At 32.6% G+C, this 24,115-nt stretch overlaps 13 protein-coding genes across 13 annotated transcripts; 8 read left to right on the top strand and 5 right to left on the bottom strand.

The window, feature by feature from the left end:
* Positions 1-72: 72 nt before the first annotated feature.
* Positions 73-1,014, top strand: FG379_002298 (guanine nucleotide-binding; the record flags this gene model as incomplete). The annotated part of the gene is made up of 1 exon (XM_067328167.1): positions 73-1,014. One exon carries the CDS (start codon positions 73-75, stop codon positions 1,012-1,014), a length of 942 nt encoding a protein of 313 aa, XP_067183706.1.
* Positions 1,015-1,185: 171 nt separating this feature from the next.
* On the bottom strand, positions 1,186-5,040 carry FG379_002297 (uncharacterized protein; the record flags this gene model as incomplete). Its single annotated transcript, XM_067328166.1, has 1 exon — positions 1,186-5,040. The coding sequence occupies one exon, from the start codon at positions 5,038-5,040 to the stop codon at positions 1,186-1,188; it is 3,855 nt and encodes a 1,284-aa protein (XP_067183705.1).
* A 180-nt stretch (positions 5,041-5,220) lies between these two features.
* Positions 5,221-6,198, top strand: FG379_002295 (stress-induced sti1; the record flags this gene model as incomplete). Its single annotated transcript, XM_067328164.1, has 1 exon — positions 5,221-6,198. One exon carries the CDS (start codon positions 5,221-5,223, stop codon positions 6,196-6,198), a length of 978 nt encoding a protein of 325 aa, XP_067183703.1.
* Positions 6,199-6,451: 253 nt separating this feature from the next.
* On the top strand, positions 6,452-8,023 carry FG379_002294 (uncharacterized protein; the record flags this gene model as incomplete). Its single annotated transcript, XM_067328163.1, has 1 exon — positions 6,452-8,023. One exon carries the CDS (start codon positions 6,452-6,454, stop codon positions 8,021-8,023), a length of 1,572 nt encoding a protein of 523 aa, XP_067183702.1.
* Positions 8,024-8,105: 82 nt separating this feature from the next.
* Positions 8,106-9,753, bottom strand: FG379_002293 (kinase domain-containing; the record flags this gene model as incomplete). The annotated part of the gene is made up of 4 exons (XM_067328162.1): positions 8,106-8,356; positions 8,403-9,436; positions 9,503-9,649; positions 9,734-9,753. 4 exons carry the CDS (start codon positions 9,751-9,753, stop codon positions 8,106-8,108), a joined length of 1,452 nt encoding a protein of 483 aa, XP_067183701.1.
* A 557-nt stretch (positions 9,754-10,310) lies between these two features.
* FG379_002292 (uncharacterized protein) lies at positions 10,311-10,965 on the top strand (the record flags this gene model as incomplete). The annotated part of the gene is made up of 3 exons (XM_067328161.1): positions 10,311-10,475; positions 10,524-10,875; positions 10,934-10,965. 3 exons carry the CDS (start codon positions 10,311-10,313, stop codon positions 10,963-10,965), a joined length of 549 nt encoding a protein of 182 aa, XP_067183700.1.
* Positions 10,966-11,146: 181 nt separating this feature from the next.
* On the top strand, positions 11,147-12,152 carry FG379_002291 (sulfite synthesis pathway; the record flags this gene model as incomplete). The annotated part of the gene is made up of 2 exons (XM_067328160.1): positions 11,147-11,454; positions 11,501-12,152. The coding sequence occupies 2 exons, from the start codon at positions 11,147-11,149 to the stop codon at positions 12,150-12,152; spliced, it is 960 nt and encodes a 319-aa protein (XP_067183699.1).
* A 322-nt stretch (positions 12,153-12,474) lies between these two features.
* Positions 12,475-13,461, top strand: FG379_002290 (heat shock 40 kDa; the record flags this gene model as incomplete). The annotated part of the gene is made up of 1 exon (XM_067328159.1): positions 12,475-13,461. One exon carries the CDS (start codon positions 12,475-12,477, stop codon positions 13,459-13,461), a length of 987 nt encoding a protein of 328 aa, XP_067183698.1.
* Positions 13,462-13,691: 230 nt separating this feature from the next.
* Positions 13,692-16,808, top strand: FG379_002289 (uncharacterized protein; the record flags this gene model as incomplete). The annotated part of the gene is made up of 1 exon (XM_067328158.1): positions 13,692-16,808. The coding sequence occupies one exon, from the start codon at positions 13,692-13,694 to the stop codon at positions 16,806-16,808; it is 3,117 nt and encodes a 1,038-aa protein (XP_067183697.1).
* A 1,728-nt stretch (positions 16,809-18,536) lies between these two features.
* FG379_002288 (uncharacterized protein) lies at positions 18,537-19,841 on the bottom strand (the record flags this gene model as incomplete). The annotated part of the gene is made up of 1 exon (XM_067328157.1): positions 18,537-19,841. One exon carries the CDS (start codon positions 19,839-19,841, stop codon positions 18,537-18,539), a length of 1,305 nt encoding a protein of 434 aa, XP_067183696.1.
* Positions 19,842-20,030: 189 nt separating this feature from the next.
* On the bottom strand, positions 20,031-21,224 carry FG379_002287 (GDP-mannose pyrophosphorylase (4N40); the record flags this gene model as incomplete). Its single annotated transcript, XM_067328156.1, has 1 exon — positions 20,031-21,224. The coding sequence occupies one exon, from the start codon at positions 21,222-21,224 to the stop codon at positions 20,031-20,033; it is 1,194 nt and encodes a 397-aa protein (XP_067183695.1).
* A 106-nt stretch (positions 21,225-21,330) lies between these two features.
* On the bottom strand, positions 21,331-22,314 carry FG379_002286 (homeobox-containing protein; the record flags this gene model as incomplete). The annotated part of the gene is made up of 1 exon (XM_067328155.1): positions 21,331-22,314. One exon carries the CDS (start codon positions 22,312-22,314, stop codon positions 21,331-21,333), a length of 984 nt encoding a protein of 327 aa, XP_067183694.1.
* A 297-nt stretch (positions 22,315-22,611) lies between these two features.
* Positions 22,612-24,027, top strand: FG379_002284 (ring domain; the record flags this gene model as incomplete). Its single annotated transcript, XM_067328153.1, has 1 exon — positions 22,612-24,027. One exon carries the CDS (start codon positions 22,612-22,614, stop codon positions 24,025-24,027), a length of 1,416 nt encoding a protein of 471 aa, XP_067183692.1.
* Between the last annotated feature and the right edge of the window lie 88 nt (positions 24,028-24,115).

Raw genomic sequence — 24,115 nt, 5'->3', positions numbered from 1 at the left:
TTTTTTTAGAGATATATAGAGCATTGAAGAAGGGTTTACTCTAAGCTTACTTGATTCTGATCATCTGAAAATATGGAAAGTTCTATGGATTTCGTCGGTTGTTTAACCGGTCACTCAGATTGGGTTACATCAATTGCTGCTCCACCAGACAATTCAGATATAGTTGTCTCTGCAAGTCGCGACAAAAGCGTTTTAGTTTGGAACTTGGGGGATACTGACAAGGGTCATAATTCTGTAGGTTCTGCGAAGATCCGCTTAACTGGTCATAATCAGGCAGTAAATGATGTTGCAGTCTCAAGTGACGGTTCTTATGTTGTTTCTGGTTCTTGTGACAAGACATTAAGGTTATTTGATGTAAACGCAGGGAAATCAGTTAGGAACTTCGTTGGGCATACTTCTGACGTTTTCTCAGTTGCTCTATCACCGGACAACAGACAAATTATTTCGGGTTCACGTGATCATACAATTAAAGTATGGAATGCAATGGGAGTTTGTATGTATACTATGTCCGATGGTCAACACAATGATTGGGTGTCATGTGTGCGTTTTTCGCCATCCACTGAACAACCACTCTTTGTTTCTTGCGGTTGGGACAAGGTTGTGAAAGTCTGGAGCACTGGTTTCAAACTTACTTGCAATTTGGTTGGTCATTCCTCTGTATTATACACCGTTACAATTGCCCCTGATGGTTCCTTATGTGCTTCCGGTGGGAAGGATGGAGTTGTTATGCTTTGGGATGTTAACGAAGGCAAGCACCTGTACTCTCTCGATGCCAACCACTCGATAAACGCACTGTGCTTCTCTCCGTGTAATTATTGGTTGTGCGCTGCTACTGACAAGTGCATTCGCATCTGGGAACTTGAGCACAAACTCCCCGTTGCGGAATTCGCACCGCCTATACCTATCAAGAATGGCCTCCCATGGTGTGTATCATTGACGTGGTCAAATGATGGTAAAACGCTGTTTGCTGGTTCTACAGACTCTAATATCTACGTATATAAAGTTAGGAATTAAGTTAATTTGCTACATGTTCCAAATGGAAGGGATATAATTGAATAACTTGTGAGCTTCTATTGGAGGATGCTAGCACTGGTTAGATAATAGAATAGTACATCTTAATCATATGAACGGTCTTTCTTATTTATTGGTACGATCGTATGAACGTCGCTTGATATCAGTCTATAGCTACTCGAGTCGTTCTCTCGATGTATTGGATGTCGAGGTGCAATAATAGCCCTTGTCGATTAGAAAGTTTTTTATAGATTGTTGACTTCTCATTATCCACCTTTTTTGTTCTAGTATGTTGTAGTGTGATATTATCGACACTATCTTTGTTGTTTCGCATTTAGTCTGGATATCCCTAAGTGCCGTCACGAAGGTATCTGGCTTAATCACGAACGAGTTGTGCTCACAATTGTTAAGTAGGATTTTCAGTGCATCTAAGATGGATTCGCACCTTAGCAATTGTGACTCGCATATTTTTAACAACGACAAACCTGCTTGAAAAAGAAACGGGAGTCCTAGTAGAAGGAAATTATCCCATATGATTAAGACGATTGGGAAGGACAAGGTATCCATAAATATGTGTTTGAACCAAGTCATTACAATAACCTCAAAGTTTACTCCCAAAGTATATAACAAGTGTTGATAAAGCTGCGGGAAGTTCGAGTAAACAAAACTTTGAAATATATGGGAAATAACCAGCCAAAATCTGTCATTTTTACAAATACAGTTACTGTTCTTATAATTTGAGGTCGAATTTTGGAAAGATTTTTTGTCAAGTAAACTATGTACATGTGTATTGTAAAGATAGTCTTCGGGTTTTGTTTTATAGTTCATGTTTGAGTTCAAAAAGTCAGATGAGCTCAACATATTTAGTATACATTTAAAAGCAACTGGTGGCTCCATATACATAAGAAATATAATTACATAATTAATAATACACGGTTGAAATCCAATACTAGGAGAATGTGCAATCAAAGCACCAATTGTGTCAAGAAGACCTTTAACAATAGTCAAATTTGAATTAGAACATTGATTCTCTTGAATATTATTGATAGAAGCTTCCTCATTTTGACTAATATAGTCTTGTACAGAAACCCCGGGATTTCCATGTGACTCAATGAACCTATTTAACGTCAGAACTTCTAAAGAGGAAAAGTCATGGGGCCTAACCGATGACGTTTTTTGAAACTGTGACAATTTAAATCTATTTAACTGTTCATTAAAACAAGATAAACCATCTCTCAAGGTAGCACTTTCTAAAGGTTCAACTTCTTTCAATAGTTTCGGTACTGATACACACTCAAAATCTATATAATATTCATCCACGTCTATCAAAGGATTCACTTTTTTCACGTCACTTTGTTTGTATGAATAATCCCATTCTCGTGCAAATCCACATGTTTTTAGTAAAATGAATTGAACAAATGAAGATGAAGAAATATTCAGTACGCGGTCCCTCGCATCAACATATGGAGAAATCTTTTTGTTATCACCTCTTCTTTCATTTTTATAATAAATCGATTGTATTTCCTTAGCATATTTAAATAACAAAGCAATATTCGGATTGTTTAAGTCACATTCTTTTATATTAGCAATACTTTGAAGATGCCATATATAAAAAAGATCATTCGAGACCTTTATTTCATTTCCAAGTGCAATTTGCCATATTTTTCCTCTTAAGTTAATAGGAATTCCAGTATTCCATAAATCTAATAACAGTTGTGAATTAGGAGCCCCAAATCTAACACCTCTATCAACTATTGGTATCGAGTGCAAATGGTGTGAGGTGTTAAGTTTTTGAAGTAAGGTATGAAGCCAATTAGAGACACTGTTCCAATCATCGATAGAATTAAAATTTTCGAATGAGTAACCCTTAAATACAGGAATTGTCTTAATATTAGCCATCTTTTGTCTGCTTCCAGAAATATGGAGGCTCTTATTTTGGTTTAGCCAGTGAGAACCAAAAAACCAAGAGCAAAAATCTTCTTTGGAAGTAGGATCAGACACTACTTTCAGATAGTTTTCGAAACTTGACTTTGAAGTTCCCTGAAAGTATTTATTCTTCTTAAATGATTTGTTATTAAGCGAAACCATATCATAAACCGAAATGGGAATTGAGTTGCAGTTCCAGTGAACTCCCCAATTTGGAAGAATCTCTTCATACCATTTTTTTTTTTTTATCTGTGGGTTAAATAATTCGTCACTAAGTGAAAATTTGTTCTTTCGATACTTAGTAATCTTAATCACACCTTTGGAATTATCAGTGTTCACCTGGGATATTTTATATTCTACAAACTGTTTAATTGCTGCTTGCCACTGTTTGACACATAAGTCTCGTATTCCCACGGACAAGAACTTGAACACGGTCTTCTTCGTTCTTATTGCGAGGGTTCTATAAAGAATAGAAGTTTTATCTAGTTTTTCACTATCACAACAAAAACATTGTACTGAAGTTCCTGGTATAGGGAGAGAAATACAATCTGGTCTTGTAAAATAGCCCACATCCAAAGAAACAACACTTGAAATTGATATTTTACGCTTTTTCAATTTTTTAACCAACGAAAAATTTGCTCCACTATTCTCTTCCGTGTTGAATTTACCCGTTAATTTTCCTACTTTAGGTTTTTCATCCAGTATTTGAAAGACAAGAAAGGAAAGATCACTTGACAACCTCAGAAATACTTTTGGAAAGTGATTCTCTAACTGGATTTTTAGCTCGTCTCTTATTTCAGAGCCATCTATCTTATTATTATCTAAGAATCTCTTACTGGAAAGCAATCTTTTCAAACGCCTAAACATATTCTGAGGTGGATAAACAAGAAGGAATTCGCCTCCCTTCAAAAGCATCTCTATACTGGAATCAAAATTTTGAAACCTATTTAAATCAACACCCGTGACTAATTTATCACTTGAAGACTTAATAACTGATAAATCGCGACAGCTGTTTGTAATTGTGGAGCTTTTCAATTTAATGTTGCAAAATTTAGATTCATTGGGAGATATCCTGCATAACACTTTTGAAATACAATCATCAGATTCATTTGAGCTCAAAAGAAATTGAACCAAAATATCCAGTAATGGTATCGCAGATGTAATACAAAACCTCTCCTTGAATACCTCACTTTTTCCAGAAAAATTGGTGAGTCTTGGACCGGACAGTAATAACGTTTTTTTGTATGTCAAGTCTTTCAATAAACTGCAATAAAAATCAAAAAAATTCTCTTGCATTTCTTTTGTTCTTGTTTCATAAACTAACAAAAAAATAATATAAATACAGTCTCTTAGGATCCAGTACGAACTCAAATGTATCGAATATTTTGTTGAACAGCCTAAATTTGTACTGTTACATGAAATGTTGTAAATATTGTTGTCGCTCCCTCTAACGCCCCCATTTGAAAGTTTATAGGTATCTGAAATACCTGGGATATACGGATGGACAAAAGTCCAATTAATATTAATGTAATGAGAGGACAGAATAACAATTAAAGGCTGAATATCACATATATTTAAATTCAAAAGGTGTTTTGAAAACTCAGAATTTGAATCTCCAAATATTACCCTAATTAATTCAGTTGTTGACACAGGGCCAAAACCTTGAGAAATCCTGAATTTCAAATACTCAACTTTCAGATGAATGACGCGAGGATCATCATTGCAAGAATATAAATACCTTATTTTATCCTCTATAAATAAAAACTTCGCAAAAATATCTTCGCTAAAATATAACTCTATAGAATTTATTAGCTTAACTAAATTACCATGATTCATATCTTCAGAGAAACTTGTCCAGAAATGAATAACCTCCTTAAATTTTGAGTCATTGTAAACGTCATTAAATAAGGTGCTGAAATTATTTGGATCATCAAAGTTAATACTTGAGTTAAGGTCTGGAAGGTTCACACCTATATTTGATCTGAAAGTACCAAAATATTCATTATTCCTTTGAATACCCAATTTTGTTTGTGATTTAGAGCCAGAAACAGTCGAATAAATATTTGAACCATCTTCAAAATAATCACTCTTCTGAGAAACCATAAGTGTGAAGTAGCATACATATCCTGAAATTTGATATACATGTCAAAAGACATATTGAGTGCAAATTTGATATTTTAATATAGGCTGTAAACTGCAGTTTGTGATTTATCTTACTCCGCGGCACTTCATTCTAGTCGCGTCTCCTATTTGAAATTGGATTGTTTAACCATATTTGAAATCATGAAAACTGCAGATCACTACAGAAAACTAGGAAATGAGTTGTATAAGAACAGACAGTTCGATGATGCAATCTCAAATTATGACCTGGCAATTGAAAAAGATCCCTTTGATATCTCCTTATTAAATAATAAAGCTGCAGCTTATCTTGAAAAGGGGGATTTTGATAAATGCCTGGAAATTTGCCAGAAAGCATTGGAAATTAGATTTGAAGCAAAGGCAGACTATACAAAGGTTGCAAAGGTATACAATAGAATGGCTTCTTGCTATACTAAAATGAAGGAATACCAAAAAGCGAAGGAGATGTACGAAAAGAGTTTGTTAGAAGACAACAACAGACATACAAGAACATCATTGAGAGATTTGGAAAGTTTAATAGAAAGATCTGAGAGAGAGGCATACATAAATCCTGAACTTGCAGAGAAACACAGACTGGAGGGTAATGAATTATTTAAACAAAAAAACTATCCCGGTGCAAAAAAAGAATATGACGAGGCGATTAGACGCAATCCAAATGACCCAAAACTATACAGCAATAGGGCCGCCTGTTACATGCATTTATTAGAATATCCATCTGCATTAACAGATGTGCAAAAAGCAATTGACATTGATCCAACTTTTACGAAAGCCTGGTCAAGGAAAGGTAATATTCACTTGTCGTTAAAAGAATTTCACAAGGCTCTACAAGCCTTCCAGGAAGGTCTAAAATATGATCCTGAAAATAGGGAGTGTAATGAAGGTCTGAAAAATACTATGGATAAAATACAGCAAGTATCATCATCCGATCAAATAGATGAGGAACAAGTGGCACACGCACTTGCTGACCCCGAAATACAGTCTCTTCTTTCGGATCCGCAGTTCAGGCTTGTTCTCGAGCAGTTGAAGCAGAACCCTTCATCAATTGCACAGGTTATTCAGGACCCAAAGATTGCTACTGGAATTCAAAAATTGATGGCTGCTGGAATACTAAGAATGGGGTGACATTCGAGTTCTTATAATCCCATTACTTTTTGCTTGACTAATCCCGGTACATTTTAGCGCCAACTGTCAGCCATTAGTTGCGCGACTCTTCTCTACTTTGTGGTTATTCTAGATTTTCTTGTTTACTATTCTAAGTTTCTTTAGTAATTTATCTTAAGAATCATTGAAACTAACAACGGATACTTCTTAAGTCAAATATGTATGCTAGTCTATTTTTTGTGAGATGAAGCTCGTTTGCCTATTTATTTCCTTAATGTCGAGGGCATTATTTTTATATTGGACCTTTGGACTAACAGGAGCCCATGACACAGTAAGTAACAGAATCTGCAGCACTATATGTACTAATGGTAAAGTGTTTACTCCGTTTTCTCCACCTGTGGAGCCAACATGTAGCTCCTACATTTCGTGTAGCAAATGTGATTTTGGTTCTACGGTAAAGAATGCAGACCCTTCTACAGTCTGTCTAAATGTATTTTCAAGTGACTTTTCAAATTATGGAGAAGAACAACTGACCCTATTTCATGGAAAATCACACCTACTAATTCCTCATAGCAGCACTTACAGCCGATTGTCAAAAGAAGAAAACGTCATGGATCTAAACGAAAGCAAAAAAAAACACGGTCTTTTCACTCTTTTACTTGATTGGGAGAAAATAGAAGGTGTTGATGCTTCTCAATGTGAAAATGGGATATCAGAGGTTGAGTGGACATTATACAACACAGGTGTTTATAGAAATTGGGATATTACTGCGATAATTGAAACAAAACCAGAAGCAACGTTCCCTTTCTGTTTTGAAAATGTGGAGGTTCCACTCGATACAACAAGATCGAACTTTATAGGTAGGAAGATTCCAACGAATTTAAAACGGCTAGGTCATATAATTAATGGTAGACCAACTGCTGTTAGAATAACTAAAATAATCGCAGTCAACCAACCTGAAATGAAATTGAATCCAACAAAGGTACTTTCACTTCTCCTAAATAAATATATGTCATTTAGGATAATGATAAATGGCGTTAATGTGAAGCAAATTTACCCTAATTCATTTAATGAAAAGGATGAATCGGAAGATGAAAACGAAATCGTTAATGACTTGGAAACTTCAACTAAAGAAACATCTACAAGATCTTTTGATGAATCTATAGACAACGGAAGCATGAGAAAACACATAAGAAATGGCTTTATAAGGGTAAAAGATGGTCTAACTAAGTTTGCTGAAAAGGCGCACGATGGAATCAGAGGTAAAGGCTATACCGAACCATTGATACTTGATAGTTTGTTGAGTTTAGGGTTTTACTCGTGTTTTCGTGTAATATGCAATAAAAGGAAGTCAACTAATTACTTAAATCCATTAAAATTAAAATCAAAAATACCATTATCAATCAAAACAGCAAGAGAAGTTCATAATACAGCATTAAAAGAGTACTTACCTCTAATATCACCTGGACATTCAGTTCCATTGCCAATTAATAACTCCGAATATTGGTCCAAAGTGAAGGAAGGTGATAAATCGGAACGTAATAATAAAAAAGTTGTTACATATCCAAATAATATGAAAAGTTTGGAGAGTATTGCGACAAATTCAGGTAATGAAACTATTTCTATTATTAAGTCCGTTGAAAAAGATTCAAATGGTATAATTTGGCAAAAAAAAGATGAAGTACCAAATCTGAATATAGAATCGTCAAAAAAAGAAACAAATGAGATTTCAAGTGATTTCCTCGATATTTTGGCATTAATTGCTATCACAAACTCAGAAGTTCTTGAAAATGAGGTTATTATTGATGGAATTTTAAAATCTGATTCCCTAGGTGAAACTGAATAATAGGCTCATATGTTTGATTTGTTATAATACTTTGAATTTATTACCCTATGTTCATCAACTTTGTATTTGTTTTATAAGTTCACTACCCACACATTTTTATTGCCTCACTGAAAGTTATCGAGTCTCCTTTTTCAATATTTCTGAATGTATAATCTAAGAAATTTAAGTCAACGAGGGAAGACCCCTGGATTCCGAACTTCGATATATTTGGGGATTCATCGATGGAATTATCCGAACAATTATCGTTTAGCGTCTTATTTTTTCGAATAATAGTTTCCGGAACTGTTTTTCCAAATGGAGCAGAAGCTTCCCTTAAACGATCCCAATCAATCTCTAAAAAAATTAAAACTGAAAATTTAAGAGCACAACGCACACTTACCATTAAAAAAAGGATGTTTTTTGATTTGTTCACCATCAAACCTTTTTGAAGGATGACACAAAAGGTTTTTTAGCAGATCAAGAGCCTCCGGGGAAATTTGCCTGCAAGGATGCGGCAGTAGTAATAATTTCTCCCATTGCATCACCTTTATAGCAACTTTTATCGGATTGTGTGTATCATCATTGAACGGAACTCCTCCATATAAACATTCATACATCAGAATTCCAACACTCCACCAATCAACAAGGTGTGTGTATCCTTGTCTAAGAAATATTTCGGGTGCCATGTATTGTGGTGTTCCGACTGTTGAATGAATTGTTTTTCTATCCAAGTGCTTAAGTGAATTGGTTTTTTTAATATCGACGTTTTTACTTGAATACTTATTCGTGTAATCTTTTTCCTTAGGTCTCTTGCTGAATGAGTTATCAAAAGTGTTTATTTCTTGTCTTTTTTCATCAACTAATTCATCAGTTTCTTGTATTTCAGTAACTACATCTCTTCCAAAACCTTTGATATCTGCGCCAAATTCTCTATTAAGAGCTGTTTCCCCCTCAATTCCTGGTGCGAATTTGCAGAGACCGAAATCAAGTAGTTTAAGATGTCCTTTGGAATCGAGTACTATATTATCTGGCTTCACGTCTCTATGCACAAATCCTAGTTGATGAACCAAGTCAACAGCATGAACTAACTGCGCCATATAGAACTTCGTATCTTCCTCAGTAAATTTATCATACTTTATCAAATAAGACATCAAGTCACCACCTGGAAGATACTCCATTACTTGATAAAGATGTTTTTCATCTTGAAATGTATAGAACAACTTCACAACAAAATCAGAGGCATTTTTCACAAGCAATGCCCTTTCATTGTAAATTCTTTCAAGTTGATTTTTTGTTCTTATTATGCTTTTTCTCATTTGTTTTAGTGCATAAACATTTCCAGTATGCCTACACTCAGCAAGTCTAATAATTCCGAATGCGCCTGCACCTATTGGCTTTAATATTCTAAAGTCTCTAATTGAAATTCTTTTCCTCCTGAAGGTTTAACGTTAATTAACATCTAAAAATCAATTAATCTTATATTTAAAAAATCTAACTCACATCAGTCTTAAATCTTGTTCGTTTTCCGAATTAATGTCCGAATTCCTCCTGCATCTTTCGATGTAATTAGATTCAATTGACGACTTATTCAGTAGTATGCTTTGTTTAAGATTCTCAATATTGTCAAGAAGTGTTATTTTGTTTGTTCTTCAAGTAATTAATTTATCAATGAGTAAAGGAATTTTCGATGAACAAAAACCCGATAGTTTTTTTCAATGAAGTAAGACCTACCTTTTTGTGTTATTATTCATTATTAATAACTTCTTTATCTTTTTTTAGATTATTGCCTAGATTCTTATCTTCATAATAATTTAACCAATACGTAATTTTTGGTGCATGCATGCACTTTGTCCACTTGAAACATGAAGCGTTGCACTTTAATATATCGATTCGTCTCCATAACTTACTATTTCCAAAATTCTGAGAATATTATAGTCTGAAAAAAAAGTTTAACATGTTTAAAGATTAAATATATATGTGAAAAGAGTATTGAGATATGATATTTTGAAATTTATCTAGTTAAAAATTAACATTCCTGTACATAATAATTACTAAAATTACGCGTGACTTCATGAAAACAATTCATAATTTAAAAATAAAAATAACTCCACAATTCATTTAACGCATTTCATACATTAATATGTAATAATATTTGTAGTTATATGTGAAATTAGTTTCATGAGTTTTTTTCACATTATAAATATGAAATCATCAAATCATTCCCGCTTGAAAAAAAAAGTAAGATTCATTGCAGACACAAAATGATAGTATTCTTCAATTGGTATTAATATATAAGACTAGTTAAACAATGGAAGGGATTCATAATAATGTGGACAAGTCAAAGATTAAAACACTAAATTCTAGCGAAAATATATCAAATAAACATGAATCATCGATTCCATCAAGTAGTTTTGAATGCAATATTTGTTTTGAAAATGCATTCGAACCTGTGGTTACTAGATGTGGACATCTGGTAAGTTTTCACAACTTAACTTTAGATAGTTTTTTATGCCACTTTTAGTATTGTTGGAATTGTATTTATTTATGGTTAGATAGGGGGTATGGTGATTGCCCAGTTTGTAAGGCAGGTGTTACGCAAGAAAATGTAATACCACTGTATGGAAGAGGGAGTGATAGTTCTGATCCAAGAAAAAAAACTAAACCGAGGCCTAGAGCAGAAAGGCCTGAACCGAGACAACGAGAGCGAAACGATTACTCACAAAGGACCTTTCCAAACACAGATTTTACTTTTAACCTTTCAAGCTTATCACTTCTCACAATATTTGGAAATCCTATATATACACTTATTGGTCTAGTTGTCTCTCAACGTTTCTTTCTATATGAGTTTCAGAGAGCATTTCAATACTCTAATAGTAAGTTAACAAAAACACATCTTTGAACTAAATTGATGTATTCAGACAATGAGTTTAGGAGTAAACTTATATCAAACATTTCCATTTTGATTGGAGTGGGAATTATGTTATATTTGTTGTTTTTTGACTGAGGTAGAAATAGAATTTAAATCTTTTTCGAATATTTTTTTTCATGCATACTTCACCCACCTTTACTACCGCTTTGTTTGGAATAGATTGCTGCAAACAAAAAAAAATAACTAGAATTCATCAAAAATTAAATCCAAATAGAATGTCGCTATTCAATATATTTAATGAATTGTGTTACAATGTTGAATCTCTTGAACTTGCAGAGATTTCTCTTATTGACCTCGTTAGAATAGGATTCAATGCATCGAAAATAATTATGAACATTTACAATGATTTCGACGATAAAAAATGGGGCATCAAGTACAAAAATTCCGACAATTCACCTGTTACAGTTGCTGATTTGAAAGCAAATGAGTTTATTTGTACCCAACTCGTTTCCAAATGGCCAAAAATACCGGTTATTTCGGAGGAGTCAGAAATTGCTGAATGGGAAATAAGAAAAAGCTACAAGTAAGTGTCAAAATGAAAATCATTTCACCATCACTAATACTTTTAGGGCCTGTTGGTTTGTTGATCCCCTCGACGGAACGAAGGAGTTCATAAAAAGAAATGGTGAATTTACTGTAAACATTGGATTAGCAGAGTGTGGTGTTCCGACACTTGGCCTTGTCTGTGTTCCGGTTGAAGGTACAGCCTATATCTCAAACAAAAATTTAAATGGCACATATAAAATAACAACTAAAGCTGCTTCAAATCTTATTTGCGATGAGACTATTATAGAGTTTATTTCGAAAAATATTTCTGAAAAGAGCGAAATTAATGTAGTAAGAGTTATAAGCTCACCAAGTAGTAAGGACTCGCTTTTTAGAGCTTTTGTTGAAAAACATTTTCCAAATAACGTTACGAATTCACGGGGTTCGTCGATAAAATTTATAGAAATGATCGAGGGAAACGCCGACGTCTATCCGAGGTTCTTGAAGTGTATGGAATGGGATACATGTGCATGCCATATCATAATAAAGCAGACATGTGGCGAAATCTATAAAGTTAGTGTTTCAGAGTTAGGAGAAGTTCCGGAATTTTCAATCGAGGAACCCTTAGTTTACAACAAAGAAAGTATGGTCAATCCATTTTTTGTTGCACTAAATGAAAATACAAAAAAAAAATTGATAACCTCCAAAATCGATCTGGCGATAAAACAAGAATAACGTTATAGTTTGCTTCAAGCATCTCAAGATATGTGTAAATTAGCGAAATAAAATTTAATCAAAAGCTAAAAAAATAATAGACAACTTTAATTCTGCCTTCCTACCCCTCCTCCACCTCCCCCCCAAAGTTGAATTTAGATTCAACTTGATTAATTGCCCGCTAATTGTCTCGATGTCATAAACCATAGTATCGAAATATTCCTATTCTTCAGGTTCAAAGTTTAATATTTTACTTTTATATTGATAATACTCTTGAGAATAAAGCATATGGAAAATGGGGAAGGTAGGTTGACCTTTTACTCTCTCTGATTTTATTTATTGAATGTATAAGGATTATTATAAAACTTTAGGTATTACCAAGGATGCTTCAGACCAAGATATAAAACGTGCATATAGAAAGCTTGCAATAAAGTATCATCCTGATAAACATGCGAACTCTAAACCAGATGAAAAAAAAAAGGCAGAGGAGATATTCAAAGAGCTAGGTGAAGCGTATGAAGTCTTAAGTGACAAGGAAAAGCGAAGTATATATGACCAATATGGCTCAGAAGGATTACAATCTGGATTTGGAGGTGGTTCCGCCGAACAGGGTGGAATGGGCAGTGGAATCTTTATTGATCCTAATGAGATATTTGCAAGGTTTTTCGCGTCAGACAGAGCAGGGAGTTTTGGAGACGATGAAGGTGCGTCATTTTTCTTCAGTGGCCCATCTGGGATGTTCAGGCAAGTTCAAATGTCATCTAGCCATACTGGAAGGTCAACTAAACAGGCACCACGGACTCATGAGGTTCCATTAATGGTTACGCTTGAAGAATTGTACCTAGGTAAACGTAAAAAGATAAAGATTACTAGAAAGAGGTTTTCAAATCATAAGGCGAGAAATGAGGAGAATATCGTTGAAGTTGAAATCAAACCTGGATGGAAGGATGGGACAAAGCTAACTTACTCAGGTGAAGGTGATCAAGAGTCACCAGGGGGAGTTCCTGGAGATTTGGTTCTTATCATTCAGACAAAATCACATCCAAGGTTTACTAGAGATGATTGCCATCTAATAATGAAAGTTACAGTCCCACTTGTTAGAGCATTAACTGGCTTTACATGCCCAGTAACAACCCTTGATAACCGCAACTTACAGATACCCATTAAGGAGATTGTTAACCCAAAAACAAGAAAGATAGTTCCAAATGAAGGAATGCCCATTAAAAACCAACCTGGTCAAAAGGGTGATTTAATTATAGAATTTGACATTAATTTTCCAAAAAGTTTAAACAATGAGCAAAAAAAATTAATCAGGGAGGCGCTAGAATGAAATTGCAAGCCGCAAAATAATTTTAGGACTTAAATACCTTATAAGAACCTATTTGTTAGGTCGTATTTATTTGTGGATTTATAAATTAAGTATTATTTCATATTTACCATCGTAAAATGATATTACTCCTATTTTACTTTTAACTCTGTTATTTATTCCGGCATTTTCTACGAAATTGAGGTTTTGTATTATTTTTGACAAATCAGCTTCTCTCTTTTCAAATATTGACCATGGTAATTAAAGAGGAAAGGTCAAATAAAAAGAAGAGACCTCATTTAAACTCCAATTTACATTCGTTTAATTCGACTGAAACACAAGTTGAAAGTAAGAGAATAAGAGTTCCCTTCCAAAAGTCAGCTTCTGACGACAAAGCGAATAAATATTCAAAATGTCATATGCTTTTAAATGATAGGCTTAATTCTGTTTTTCAGAACAATGAACACTGCAGAAGGCAAGTAGCAGACGATTTGTTCAAGATATTGAAATCTAACCCTGAAATTATTCATGAAAATATTGACAGGGTAATAAGTACTATCTCAACATGTTGGGTTGATGTCGATTCTCAAGTTAGAAAATTAACTTACAAAATCACTCTAGAACTTCTCAATGCTGGTAACATTCGTTTCGTTTCTCCGTTTTCAGACTTTTTATATATGCAAATTAAAAATACCCTTTCTCACGTAAGGAGTGATATTAGGCTTGATGGACTATCATTTTTGAATGATTACTTATTTTCTGATTTCGGAGGTTACAAAAAAAAGTTCATTAATTTAAAGTACATTCTTGGTTGGTCCCCATTGGTTTGCAGAATTGCAAATACAGATTTATGTAGAACATTTAATGGAATGTACATTGTTATTTCAATTGTTAGAGAAATAGTTCGTCAAATATTTTTGAATACTGAGAATGATGAGTTCTCTTTATATGCTAACTTATCAAGCATAAAGAGCATCACAACAGAATTATACGATATTATTATCAATCTTTCATTTGAAGTTATTTCTAAGAGAGAACAAAAATACGACAATATATCCACCTCTATTTTTAATATTAATGGAAATAAAAGAGAAAAGAACGAAAAATACGGTATTAAAATAAAGAGGGCCTTGATTCCTAATATTCCGCCTGATATTCCAAATGATCTAGATTCGATTATGTCATTTTTAACTTCTTCAGTACTAATTACATTATATTATATTTCTAAATTGGACTTTAATTTTGATTCGAACCTATCGAAAGTCATAAAAATTTTAAATTCATTTAAAAAACTACATAAAGAAATTGTAAGTAATCCCACATTTGAAGAAAAGGAATCAATATTTTTAATTGAGTCTCTATCTCTCATCAAACTCTTCTCATCACATGTGGCTTATATTATTACAGAACAAAACGTAATTATTAATGACTTTGTCCATCTTTTCTATGAATTTATAAAAAAATATCTTTACTTTGGAAATTACTATAAAAAGGACTTATTTGGAGAGAATCAATCAAATATCTTCCACAAAATCTTCTTGTTAGAAATTGAAACTATGAACATTAACTTTGATGAAACAAGTTCAATTAAGGAATTTTGCACACCAGAAAAATATATTTTTTTTGAGTTGTTAAATGTTTTTTTGAATCTTCAAAAAATTATATTTAGTTCGAGGAATTCAAATTTTAACGATTTAGAAATAAATAACCCGTTTACTAAAGAAGACGTCGACCAAATAAACAATTTATTATGTACATCATCTATTTCTTTAGATCTATCATGTGAGAAAATGAAATTTGGTGACATAATCCTAAGTTTGTTGATTGTTATATTTGTAGGAAAAGACGAATGGATTTATAATAATAAACAATTCACTATCTTTATATTTAATACTTTGATTATTTTCCCTCTTATTTTTAATAAAATAGGTTATAGACAAGAGTACATTTTTTATGGTAAGTACTCACATTGGAATATATTGGAGAGAATTGTGTTTTACACTAATTCACGATGTCTAAATTTGACAAGGAAAAATGAGCCAACAAAAAATGAAATTTTATTGGCAAGACTATTTATATCTAGAGTCCCAAAATTAATTTATATATTGTTTAATTTGTCAATTAATGAAAGAAAAAAATTACCAATAAATATCATTTGCAACTTGTTTACCGTAATTTGTGATTACTTTACCGATAACATGGCTTGCAGCGTCAAAGATGAAAGTCTCACACTCGACGTGTCCAAGGGTTTGATGTCATTATTTATAATATCAATAAAATTTCCAAATAATGAACAATGTAGTATAATTTCTTATTTACCGTTTAAAATTCAAAAAAAGATAATTTCTACAATTCCAAATTGGACAACTATTTCAAACAAATTTATCTCTCTAATTTTAAAGGAGGTATTATCTTTTTTGAAAAACAAGACAAAAATATCTTTTTCTTTTTATTTTCTTAAAACATTAATAAGTGGGACAGACGACCTATTATTATCTTTGGAAATGAAGATGAGTATTATATCTAAAATTGTAAATTGTTGCGAATGTAGCAACATCCTAAAATTTCAGTTATTCTCAACCATTTCTGAGTCCTTAATCCGTCTCTTTGAAGCTTACTTTTATTCACCCAATGAAAAACAAGGACTATTTTATTTGTTTTTTAAATATTGGTTCGTGCCACTAAATGAAAAATTGAAAGTACTTTACGATTCAACAAATTTTCAAGAAAACACCCTTATTTTTTTAATTACTGTTGTTTCAAAGATCAGTGATTTTCCTACTGATTTATCAATCAGAGAAGGGAAAATATCACATAAGATACTTATTCCGGAGATACTTAGTTATATTATTTATAACTCAGTTGTCAAATTTTTTTATTTGGATTACCCTCTCAATTTTATTGAAATTGCTAACATTAATTTTATCTATGACACATTAATTATAGATTACTCAAATTTCATGGGTGAAAGACGAATTAAAGAGATTAAAAGGATATTTCCAGTCGAAAAATTAAGACATCCTATATATTATATTATTTTAACGTTTAGATCTTCAGGTTGCTTTTTTAATGAAGATGATCTTATATATTCAGAATCTTTTAGATTCAATTCAATTGCTTCAATACTAGATTATGTTCTCGAGAAACATTTGAATAAGAATGAAAAAATCACCAACGAAGAGTATAATAATATTTCAATTTTCACATTAATTTCTCTTTGGTGGTTAAGTATATCAAATTTATTTCACAATTACATTATGGAAAGAAAAGATCTTATTAAATTGATAGAAGAATTTTTTCAAAAAAATAACCAACACGAATATATGATAATATTAAATTATATACAAAATAAAATTCAGACGGTTCAATAAAGTAGGAAATGTTTTTTAAATAATAATTGTTTAATTTATATTTTTTGTTGAATGTAATGTCTAGTTAAACCCAGATAAATACAACTATTTTTTTGTATTTTTCTCATCAGATTAATGTCTAAAAAACATATGAAGTAATTATAGATATCAGCTTGTGCTTATTGTGGCTTAAGCTTTGAACACGTTAATTTGTAGGTTTAACCTGAATAAAATCAGGGTTTTATTTGTCTAACAATATTATTTGAAAAATCAAAATTATCATTTTCCAAAAAAAAATTGAGACAGATTTAAACACATTTGATTGTATATTGATTTATAGAAAAAATCGAATAAGATGAATGCTATATGTAGTGAAGTACTAATTAAAAATAAAATAACATACCTAAGATAGTAGATAAAAAAATATTACTTGTAAATTCAAAAGTAGGTTTTCAATTCCTGTAAATATGACTTATTTGTTTGCTTCAATTGAGACAAAGGCAAAGTTATTTTATAAGGAGTATGAATTCCTTTAACTGAGTTGTAATAACTAACAATTTGAATTGAACTAATTTTCGTTATTACTGTTTTTTAACTATCTTAAGGCATTTTAGTTATTCCACAGAACAAAACTACAGCTATATAAATACATGTTATATATTTCTGAAAAATTTACGCATTTTTTCTAATGAAATAAGTTATTAGTTGGAATGATAATTGTTAATATAAATTATGTATAATTTATTTATTAAAACTAATTAAAGAAAAAAGAAAAAAATATTTGATATTCGTGTAAAAGGTGGATTTAGTTTATATAGATGTTATCAATAATATTTTTTAATATAATGATTACAATATTAATATATAGAATAAATTTGTGATAATTACAAATTTTTATTGATTTCAAAGAGATGACTCATTGGATAAAGTATTTGCCTAAATATAATACTTTGATGTTTTTGATAATGATATTAGACGAATAGTCAGTTAAGTAACAGTTAAACTTATATAAAAAGTTTCGAGAGAAAATATATCAAATAATTAGCATGAGTTAAGTTTAGATATTTATTAAAACCTTTAATGATAAAATTCGTCATTTTCAAGAACAAAAATATTAATTTATTTAATAACCATAATACTCAATGATCATTGAACAGTATGATTTTTATTAATATTCTTTCTATTTATAGATAAATTTATGGATTAACCCTAAGAAAATATTTACTCGAGAATCGCGTCAGATTTAGTGGATACGGTGGAAACCAATTTGAAAATTCAAGATGATTCTTTCAAACATTTGTGACAACTTGGAAACCAAAATAAAACCATAAAAATTTAATATTGTAATACTGCATAAAATATTTTTTTTTGTTGAGTGGAGAGTCGCAGATAAAATGACCTTATGTGCATGTGTTGAAATTGTTAGTCAGGACAAAATTTACAGGCACGAGTCACAAATTACTGTTAACAAGGAGTAATTAGAATTCAGGAACCATAAATCTTGAATCAACAATGAGTTAGACTAGCTATGAAAAATCTATGAAAAGCAGGCAGAACAAATAATAATTTAGACCGTTAGTAATCTCAGGTTCGTCAAGGGCAGCGAGAAAAAAACCTGCTTACTACTATGGAAGGCAAATGAAACAGAAACAAAAGTCTTAGAAATAATTTCAAATAGTGTTAATTTCCAAACATAACCTTTTCCATTTTAAGAACCTAAAATAGAAGAGATTATTTCCTATTAACTAACTACAATTCGTCTTTCTGGTCTTTCGAACCCTCATGAGTACGTTTAGAGAAATTTGGCAACTTTTGTCCAGGTACATTAACAAACCTAGCGTCACCCCCAGTAACTTTATCCAATAAATCTTTTATGGTATCTTTGTTTGCTACCTGCACATTCCCCTCTATATCTCGAGGTAGACGTGTAAATTTTAGTCTCTTGTTAGTTCCCAAGACAACTGCGGATGGGAGAAGAATTTCTTGTCCATCAGCATTAAAGAGCTTATTGTATTCGGGTTCATTCGAGATGTCCATCCACATCCATCTAAAATTAGTGCCTCTACCTGAAATATGAGGGGTAAAAAGCTCCTGGAGATCCTCGAGCATTTCCTGCTCAATTCGTGTAAGCTCACTCCCACTTTTCAGGTAGATCACACATAGGCTCTTGTATTTGCCACAGACATCATGATATGACAGAGCCGTTAATTCAGGTATCTTTTGAATTAACCATGGTTTGGACGACTGGTCACCCGAATCGTGATCGGAGAATCCACCACCCATAACAAATGTTTCAGCATAAATATTTAAAAACTCAAAAAGTGGCAAGAACTTTATGTCACCTTTATATACCTCCAAAGGTTTCGAGCTATCCTTATAGATTGTTATGCGTGGGAATAAGTTTATTTTGTACTTCTTCGCGATGTCCATTGAAACTTTATCGCTATTGCAGTTTGGAATAAAACCAAACAAAAGCTTCTTATTGAATTCATTTGCAAGAGAATGAATGATTGTAGGTGGAATCCCTTTTTCACTGAAAATAAGAACTTTTGGGACTGAAATATGTTTTGTTAAGAAGTCTTCGATTTTCACCAATTTCTTATTAACATCAGAAGGGATCCCAATAACAGAGACGTTGTCTCTCGGGATATATCTAAACGTTTGTTTCCTTAGATTGTCGACATTTCTTTCTTGTGAGAATTCGAAGGAGGGAATTGGAAGTACAGGGTAAATGATTATTTTCCCAGTATTTCCAAGTTTATCACAGAACACCTTGAAGCTTGTGCAATCAATTGCAGAAACCTTGACCATACCCTTTAACTCACGAGCCGCATCGTTGTACCACCCTTGCAATTGTTTGGCGTCCCCAACATTTTCGCTCTCATAGAAATAAACGGAGGAAACAGAAGATTGCCGATTCTTTGAGATAATTGTATCAAAATTGTTTTCTTTCAGAATCTGAATATCATACTGTAAGGGGTCTAAAATAAACTCACACTTGCAATAAGACAAATTGATCACAAAGACTGAAACCAAAATATAAAAGCACAACATCTTCCAACTCCCATCAGGTACTCGTACAACCAAAACTTGTAGAATCCTCAATCAATCCCTTCCCCCCCCCCCCCCCCCCCCCCCCATACGGTTATGTGAGTTGAAATTGTCGTAAAGAATTAACCGCAAAAGACATATACTTGATTTTTTTCTTTTTTTACGTGACTAGTCGTTTGTAGTTGTGTTAAGTTAAAGGCAAATGGTGTTCGGGATGGTTATGGAAGAATCGATGCTTTTATTGGGGAGTATTATCGATGACAAGACTTGCAACTCATCCTTGACGCAGACCTCATCTCCCAATACAGATAAACCTTCAATACGGGTCCATGCGCCAATTCTACAGTTCCAACCGATTATTGAACCAGATATGTTTGAGAAATTGCCTATTACCGTTCCACCAAATATTGTGCAATCTTTGAGGCGAACTCCATCTCCAATAACACAATTTCTACCGATTATTACATTAGGGCCGATTTTACAGGCGGCTCCGATCTTTGCTGTTTCATGGATCACGTTGTTCCCTTGCACACTGAAAGTATCGGATCTTTGGTGTAGTTTCAGTCCGTTATTCTCGATGAGTGTTTTGAAGAGTCGAAGATTAGATTCTGAAAGTTCAACCTTTGATCCCTTCTTTGCATTTTCAACATTCGAGCTGAAAAATTCCAGGAAAAGAGCCGATCCGATCAAGTAGTCTTTCGGATTTCCTATGTCGGCCCACACGTGGTTTTCGCTGTAGAATCTGTGACAGAAAAGTTTTTTATTTGAGGCTACCAACGGGAATATATCCCTTTCAATTGAAACTGGTACATTCGGTTTAATTAAGTCGATTATTTTATCAGAAAGTATGTATATTCCTGCATTTATAAAGTCGCCTATAAACTCTCTTGGTTTTTCAACAAAACTATCTACCAAATATGTGTTCTCGCAATGCATTACGACTCCATATTTAGACGGGTCCGATACTCTCTTAACCAGGATAACACCTTGACATTCATCAACTGAATTCCTTGATTTGTACATTTCAATCATTTCCATTAGTGGAAAATCACAAATTATGTCCGAATTACAAACAAAAAAAGGCTCATTTTCTGTTAGGAAGTTCTTTGCGAGTCTAATAGGTCCTGCCGTTCCAAGAGGTTTGTCTTCTATGCTTAGGTGGATATTAACTTTATATTTTTTCTCCATCTGCTTTAAATAAGGGATTAATTCTTCTGACTTGTAGTTAAGTGCAATGACAATGTCTGTTACCGAAATACTTGAAAACTGAGCAATTTGAAACTCGATTATTGGCACATTGCAGAATTCTACAATAGACTTTGGCCTAGTAAGGGTGAGTGGACGAAGTCTTGAGCCATAACCACCTGACAAAATTATTGCTTTCATTTTAAGTACAAAATAAATATTTATAGGTTCAAGGTACTTTTAAAGTGGGTTGGCGGTGAAATGAGACTTGGGTAAATAAATTGAGGGTTTCAAGTGTTAAAAAAAGTTATTTAGGAAATGTGTCTCTAACGATTGAAAATGCATCAATAGAACTAAATGGACATGGCCTTTTAGTAGCATCGTCTTTTACACTATCAACCTCGTTCTTACTTTTATTGGGGTCGAGTGAGCTGATATTATTCTGAGGGGCAGTATTAATTCCATCGATACCAGGCATATGCTCTTCTAGAAAGGTGATACTACTTGTGACTGCCTCGTTAAACCTGGAAAATGAAAGTGAATTGTCAATATTTGAATCATGTATCTTTTCAATAGTATGCTTAATGTTTTTAAGCTGGTTTGAATATGTATTGTCTATAATAGAAGTTTGTGTTCGTGTGTATTTTGTATCGCTATTGAGTGTACTTGATTTTTTGTGAAAAGTTGATTCTCCTAGGTTATATAAATTAGTGGGCTGGTTGCCTTCTAGATTCTGTATACAATCAGTATTTATAGATATGCCAATATCAATCAAGTTAATTAATGGTGGTTGAGGATTGTCACTGCTGCAATTGTCTGGAGTGATATCTCTTATTGATTCAATATCAGAATTAATCAATTCTTTATTTTTTTCATGTTTCTCAAAGGTGACCGAAGGTGGGGCCAAGTTGGAATGAATATATAATTTAAATTCGTACTTGTCTCTAATCCATTGCTCAACAACAGAATGTTGTTGGGTGCTCCAATTTGGACGCTGGAATCCAGAAGGTAGGTTGTATTCATAGTAACTATTGGATATTGAGTTACCAATTCTGATACATCTTTCAATCCACTCATCATTCCACGTATCAAGTGAGATACTTTTAACCTTTGAAATATGAACACCCAAATGTCTATGCACTCCACTACAATCAATACAAATGAGAATGCCAAGGTTTATGGATGCCCATCTTGGAGTTTTCGCTCCACAATCAGCGCATATTTTGTTACCATTTACAGAACTTAGGAGTTCAGTTAGGTTTGCTTTTTTATTTTGTAAGCCCATCTGCATTGGACGTTTCCAAACATTTTGATTTTTCATTATATTAGTAACTATAGAAGGTAAATAAAAAAAGTTATCTTTACATTAGAGTTGGGCTTCCTAGTTAATAATTACTTTTTCCCCTTTAAAGTTAAAAAAAGTAAATATTAAGATTAAAAGCGCGAACAAATGAAAGGCAGTTGAACTTATGTTTCATTAGCGTGATTTGAGTAGTAATTAAAATATGATTCATGTGTATTTAATGATAATTTGTGGAATAGTATACATAAATCCAATGTCATTGTATAATGGTTCTCGATATTCAACATGAACACGTCTAAAAGCAAAGAAACTGCTTGGATAACTATTTCAAAATTCGTTAAACAGAATTACAGGGTATATATTCTTGAAAATGAGGTTAATGTTAACAAATTAATTAATTATAACACTTGTAATAGAAAGTTTGATGATTTTAATGATGGATTTTCATTTGAATGGAATAAAATAGGTCTGATTGATCTTATTTATAAGGATAGTGATGAATTTATAAGCTGCCCAATTTGCATGGAGACTGATATTCTAGTTCCTAAAATATCAAGTTGTGGACATATTTTTTGTTGGCCATGCATTGTTAAGTATATTTATTTTAATATTGGAAAAGAGAAGTATGAGAAATTCAAATGCCCCATTTGCTTTTCCTTGGCTTCAAATGAACTTGTTTCAGTAAGGTACCATGTTGTGAGAAATATTGGAATTGGATCTAAAATTAATTTATGCTTACTTTTTAGAAAGTTTTCAAGTTGTGTGGTTCACTATGATTTCTCCAAGACTATTTCTACGAAGAAAGCATTTTTTGATAAAGATGAGGCTGGAATACACTTTCAAAGAATAGGGTTTCTTTCAAATATAACTGAAATTTTACTTTGTGATCTTCAAATGTTATTAAATAAGAAATTTGGTGGTGAAATTAATATGGATGAAGAACTATATTATATTGATGAGTGTATCTCTATTTTGTATGAGAGGATAGGGATACAAGGGGTTGGAACTCATCAAATTGATTGTTTGTGCGATAATATCTCATTAATTTCTCAATTCAACGAGAATGAACTTTTAGAAGAGCTTTTGAGAAAGTCAAATACCAACTATGAGCAATTTAAATTTGATAATGGAATGGAAAGAATATTTTATTTTTATCAATGCTACGATGGGCAACTTATTTTCCTAGAACCATTTTATATTAAGATTTTGCAATTTGAGTTTGGTGGAATTGATAAAATACCAAGGGTATTGTTAAACGTAGATGTTATCTATATCATTGAATTGATTCTAGATGAGTTCACTTTTAAACGCTACAAATTTTTGTCTCATTTACCTATGGGTTCTGCTGTAAAGATTGTAGGAATAGACATCATTCCACTCATTTCTACCGAGACTAAATACGAATTTGGGGATAAGATCGAAAAAAGACTGTCAAGATTTCTAAAATTTAATGGCTTTAACAGCAATTCGGAGCAGGTGAAGGAGAGGCCGGATGAAAACCTAGAGAAACGAGTAGCTAAGATGGGATCGGTTCATAATCACCACAGAAATAAATATAAGCATCGAGGTGGAGAGTGTCAAAAAAAAAGTTTATTAAATGTGAAAATTGACGTACTCGAAGAAAAATGTAGAAAGGCAAGGAGCCAACTAATAAAGCATAGGGAGGAGCAAAAGGCGACGGCCCCAACTTCATTTCTTTAATTAAAATCACAAATAGGTTTACTTGTCATCCCTACTAATGAACCAAGTTAAGACCAAACAATTCTAAGGGTTGTGCAAACCGCGAAAA

Source organism: Cryptosporidium bovis, assembly GCF_009768925.1.
Source record: "Cryptosporidium bovis isolate 45015 chromosome Unknown contig_3, whole genome shotgun sequence".
Taxonomy (NCBI): domain Eukaryota; phylum Apicomplexa; class Conoidasida; order Eucoccidiorida; family Cryptosporidiidae; genus Cryptosporidium; species Cryptosporidium bovis.
This window is presented reverse-complemented; position numbering and strand designations above follow the sequence as displayed.